This window comes from Babylonia areolata, chromosome 30 (genome assembly GCF_041734735.1).
Source record: "Babylonia areolata isolate BAREFJ2019XMU chromosome 30, ASM4173473v1, whole genome shotgun sequence".
Lineage (NCBI taxonomy): Eukaryota > Metazoa > Mollusca > Gastropoda > Neogastropoda > Buccinidae > Babylonia > Babylonia areolata.
The window spans coordinates 10331214-10337213 of record NC_134905.1 but is presented as its reverse complement, the minus strand read 5'-3'; the positions used below and the strand labels follow the sequence as shown (position 1 = coordinate 10337213).

General features: G+C 39.4%; 1 protein-coding gene across 2 annotated transcripts in view; it reads left to right on the top strand.

The window, feature by feature from the left end:
• Positions 1-734: 734 nt before the first annotated feature.
• Positions 735-6000, top strand: part of LOC143275275 (cyclin-C-like) — an 85292-nt gene continuing 80026 nt past the window's right edge. For both annotated transcript variants that reach the window (XM_076579254.1, XM_076579255.1), the window contains exons 1-3: positions 735-794; positions 3109-3215; positions 3721-3805. In XM_076579254.1, the coding sequence (XP_076435369.1) occupies positions 763-794; positions 3109-3215; positions 3721-3805 (224 nt within the window). In that variant the 5' untranslated portion in view covers positions 735-762. The remainder of the gene's footprint in view (positions 795-3108; positions 3216-3720; positions 3806-6000) is intronic.

Genomic DNA, 6000 nt, shown 5'->3' with positions numbered 1-6000 from the left:
TACGTATGTAGGTAGGTATGGATGGATGGATAGATGGATGATGTTTGTATGTATGCAGTTGTATGAGTGCCAGTGCCGGTATATGTATGTATGCAGGACTGATATGTATTGTGCGTACTAGTACGAGTTGAGTTTGCGTATATATATGTCAGTTAATCAGTTGAATTCTCAAGTGAGGCCGATTTGAAATCATTCAGAAGGAACGAAATGTGGATGTTGATGTTCAATTAATCCATGCCCAGCAGAAACATAATTTAGTAGGCTACTGGAACTGACTGGTAACTCAGTGTGATTCAAACATATGTGAGTGAAGCCGTGAATACACTGACACACAACCATGTAAAATGATCTTTGCGTATGCCTTTCTTTGTATGGAGTTTTGAAATTGAGGCACTTATTTATATATCTATTCATTTTCTTATTGTTTAACTGAATTTTACTTTCAATTCTTGAATTCTGTTTATCAAGTTATTTTTCTCAGTATTGCTTATACTTTAGACAAGGGCTTACCGCATACGAGCGGCCTGTTATTGATTCAGTGTTATATTCTCTTCGTTAGTTACGCCGCCATCTCCTTCAAAATGTGGAATTTGATATTTAACTCATAATGCCAAAGAAGTTGTGGGAAAAAAGAAAAAAAGAGTTTAGCGAAAAAAGCAAAAAAAGCGCGCCTTTCTTCACGCATTCATCATTGCGCATGCCTCGAGCAGAAGAAACTTTCTTCTTCCGGACGGACGAAGACACCGAAAAGAGCGAAAGATCATGGCAGGGAATTTCTGGCACAGTTCACACTAGTAAGTATCTGTAGGGATGCTGCTCATAGCGAAGAAATATTGTGTTGTGTGTTTGTTTTTTTATGTAGGCTCTTTTGTGCCAGTGAACTGTTTTGATTAGAATGGCGAAATTTTGTAAATATTTCACTATTTTCAGCGTAACAAAAGAACTTCTGCCGACTTGTGACAAAATCCTGGTCACTGGCGATGTTGTCAGTGTCCAAATGTTATTGATTGTCGCAGTCACATTCAAGAACTTAAATCAATATAAAAAAAAAAGAAAAAAAAAGTTTTACTGCATAAGTTGCTGTTAAATCGTACGTTGCGAGCACATTTTTCTGCTTTCTTAGAGTTACTTCTGACGAAATGTGTTGGATCCATGAGCCGTTGTGTCTCTTCCAGCTTTTAGTGTAAACTTATCCGTATTTACTCTTTAACTGCAGTAAGCTACATGTGCCCTTGTCTTGCATTACAGTACGTATACAAATAATAGTTCTAGTGACAGCATACCCACATAAAACACAGAATGAAACTGATACAGGGACAGTAAGTAGAGTAACACTTGCACTCTCTCTCTCACACACATACACACTCGCACACACGCACACACTCACTCAACACACACACACTCACTCACTCACTCACTCACTCACTCACTCACTCACTCACACACACACACACACACACACACACACACACACAGAGGAAACTATAATGTGTGCCTCTGTACAACTACAAGTATAAGAGGGTAACCAACTACTAGAACAATCTTTGTGGAGCAATGTCAGGAAAATACACCAGCAAAGTGGCAAAGTTTAAAATTATGTATAATTCGTTTTAAACAACCAGAAACTATCAATCAGACAAATACAGACAGTAATTTGATATGATGAAGGCAAATTCATGCATTATCGAACAGGATAAAACTGAATGCTTTTGTAACTAAGTTCAGCAAAGATACCAAATGCATATTATGTGGAGAACTTACTTCTAGCAGACATGTAATATTTGAATGTCAGATTCTGAAATCGTTTTTACCAAACTTCACCAGAAGTTATTGTGAATGTATTTTTAACAGTTGCTAGATGCTATTTGCTATTGCAGATGGTTTGCTGTGTAGTTCAATAGAACATTTGTTATAGCTGTAATAGTTGTTTCATATTAGCGTTTCCATTTTCCCCCCAGTGTTGTCTCTCACTGTCTCCCCTTTCACACACACATACACACAGACACACACACACATAACAACAACAACACACAACCACACACACTTATTCCCCCATTGCCCCCCCCCCCCCACCCCTCCACCCTCCACCCTCAGTCACCTCCCTTCCTCTCTCTACCTCCCCATTTTTTTTTCTCTTGTCTAATATGACTTTAGTGGAAAGACGTTGAACTGAAGACTGCTACTACTACCACTACTACTAGTAATGGTAGTACTAGTAGTGCTATTACTACTACTGCTACTACTACTACTACTACTACACACACACAGATACACACACACACAATCATTGGCATGCAAAAATCAGATCAAGGCTCCCAATATTGTGCCTTTATACAACATATAAATGCATGCAATTAGGCTGAAAGATACAATTATTAAAAAAACAAAACAAAACAAAAAAAAAAACAACAAGAAAAAAACGCTGGGTTATAATAAGCCTATATTCACACTGAATGATTTATCCATTCATTTGTTTATGCTTTTTTTCCTCGAGGCATGACTTAATGCATTGGGCTATGCTGCTGGTGAGGCATCTGCTGTGGTGTAGCTGATGTATATGGATTTGACCGACGCTTCCTTGGATAACTGAAGTGAACTGAACATTCTGAATTTCTTTCAGATAATTTCTCTTACAACATATAATTTCTAGCTCATTGTCATACTAAATCTCCAATGCAGCCATCAGTTATGATCATTTGATTAAAATTGAAACACAAAATTGCCCACCATATTTTCTAGATTCAAAATGTAGAAAATGCTTTCATTGTCTACTTAATGTGGTAAGTACAAATGTTTATATCATCTAGAGAGAAATAATTCCTAACATGTTAACAATGTCAGCCAGTCTTTCACCACTTTGGGGGACATGTATGTCTTTTTTTATAATAAATTTGATCGATGAGAAATACTATGCATATATGTGTATGCCTCTGACACTGTGTCTGTCTGAGGGTGTGTGTGTGTGAATGAGTGAGTGTATGTGTGCATGTTTCAGTCTCTGTGTCACTGTTAGTATGTGTGCATGCATGGATATGTTTGCTGAAGATTGACTTGAGATTAGTTTCTAAACAGTATACTGCCATATATGTATACTGGTTCATGTTTCAGCCAACAGTGGATTCTGGACAAACAAGATTTGTTGCGGGAAAGACAGCATGATCTGAAAATTCTGACAGAGGATGAGTACCAAAAAATCATGATCTTTTTTGCCAACTGTGAGTTTAAAAGGAGAATAAAATATTGATAAAACTATTTATAGCTGGTTTTCTGTCTTGGGGTGTAATTGTTTCCATTTGGGTGTAATCATGAAATTGTTGTTCATATATTTACTATGTTAACATGTATTCAGATGCAAAAAAATGTGTGTACTGTGTGCGTGTTAGCTCATGCACGTTTGCATCATGTGCAGCTAATGTTTTGTGTTGTGTTCGTGTGTGTGCTATATAAGTATCCATCATCATTATTATTATCATGTATGTTTCCTTATAAATGTCTCTGTGTGCACATGTGTGTGTGTGTGTGTGTGTGTGTGAGAGAGAGAGAGAGTCCTTTATTTAAAACAAAACAAAACAGAAAACATTACTTAAAACATTTGAAATATATAGTTTCTTATAGTTTAATTAGTACTTTGAAAAATATTTTTGAAAATTGAAATGCAGCGTGTTTGTTTTAGATTTTAAAACTTTTGTTGATTATGAATTCAACATTTGTTTTTCTCAGTTATCCAGGCACTAGGCGAACAGCTGAAAGTACGCCAGCAGGTGATTGCCACAGCAACAGTATACTTCAAACGTTTCTATGCAAGGTATGGTCCTCCAGTCAAACTGTGTGTGTAGACAGAGAATTGGGTGAAGAGCATCTGGCTGAAGTATAAAGTTATTCTCACAGAGCATGATATCTTCAGCATTTCATTGTCATGAGACAGTAGTAAGAATAAGAATGTAGACTGTGCTCACACTTCCCAGACACCAGGCATGAGATTTTTCCAACTATCGTTGGATTTCCGACTGAAAATTGGCTCCAGAGGTCATTTTTGAGATTCGCGTAAATCCGTTGAGAAAATCTGAGGGGGGGGGCGCGGGGGGGGGTTCCGACTGACAAAGGTTGCATGAACGTTGACCGATTGACAAGACAGACCCACAGCGTTTGCTAAAATGCCCCATGTTTGGATAAGCGAACCAATTGAGAATAAGTGTTCATTGCTCCTCTGTCATCATTCAGCTTATCTGCATTCAGTCGCGATTTCACAACTTTCGCTCGCGGGCTTCACGACTTGAAAAGATACCTGATTTCGTCAATCGTCTTCAGTCATCTACAGAATGAGAAAACTCACAAAGGATAATAAGATTTTTGCATCAGAGATCGATAAAGAAGTGAAAAATAGTGAAACTGGGCCTGGCAGGATGAGACCGTGAAAACAGAAGTGAAGAACAAAAAAAGTAACTTTACGGGTAGGCGACGCCAGTCACAAAATCGATGCCGTGGGCAAGACCAAGTGCGATTGGTGTCAGATTGTATGGGTGCAACTCTTCCATCAAGGCACGGAAATCTGTTTTCAGATTTACATAAAAAAAGGAAGCGTCCATTTTCTGGAGAAAAAAAAAAGCCAAAAGCTGATGTGCCATTCTATATCAATTGCCAACTGATGATCTGTCAAAAATGAAACTGGAATGCTCTTTAGAAAGCGTCGATTGTTTGTTGATCCCTTGAGAGGCGATCCAGTAACTTGTCAGAGCACTAAAATCAAAGGCAAAAGACGGTCACTTGATGTTGTAAAAATGCCGATAACAAAAGGTGATCCCCACATGGCACGCATTGATACACTGGAAAAAGCACGCACGCTGGCGTGCGCACATGCACACACTTGTGGGCGATCACACACACACACACACACACACACACACACACACAAACATGCGGCGAGTACGCGCACACACACAACAAATGTGCGTGCATGCACATTTACAGGTAAACGCTGTTGTAAATGCTGGTGCCCTGGATTCCATCCCTGTCAAGCCCCAAAGGGCGTGGGTACATCTGCTTGACCCTCAGTTCATTCAGCAAAAGCTGCAAATGTTTGCCACTTTATGCACAAAGTAACATTGTTGGGATTGAAACAAACTTTGTAGCAATTGACATCAGGGCTTTTTCTGACAAAGCCAGACAGTTGATGGCAAGAGCTGTCAGTTTATTTAGATCTGAGATCTATGACTGTGAGCCAGATTATCAAAGTTACACACGCACCATAGACACAGAGCTGAATTGAACGCCCACGCACGCGCACACGCACACACACTTTGTTAAAAAAAAAAAAAAAATCACATGAATGCACTCACATATACACATACTCAGGTTTTTTTTTAATTTTCTCAGTCTCTCCTTCACATGTGCACACATGAGCACTCACACAATCACAAAGAGTTTAATAATACGCACATGAGCACAAACACACGCACATGCACACACATTCTCTCTCTCTCTCTCTCTCCCTCTCTTTTTCTCACGTGCGCGCACACACACACACACACACACACAGAGTTCGATTGGAAAAAAAACACACATGAGTACACACACACACACACACACACAGAATTGTATTTAAAGCAATGCACATACATGCACACACACAAACTTGCACTTTTTCCTCCCACCTTCCCCCCTCTCTGTCTTGTCTGTCTGTCCCTCTCTCTCTCTCTCTCTGTCTCTCTCTCTTTCTCGCATATACACAGTGTTGTATTGAAAACACACACACACACACACACACACACACACACGGCGAGATCTGTTGAATTTGAAAGCAATGCATACACATACACAAATACAACCTGCATTCTTTCCCCCCACCTTCTTCCCTCTCCTTCTCTCTGTCTGCCTCTCTCTTGTTTACACATAGTTGAACTGAAACCACACATACACACATGTATGTGTGTGCGCACTCACGCTCTCTCTCTCTCTCTTTTCTCTCTCTCCTCTCTCCCTCTCTTTCTCCCTCACACACAG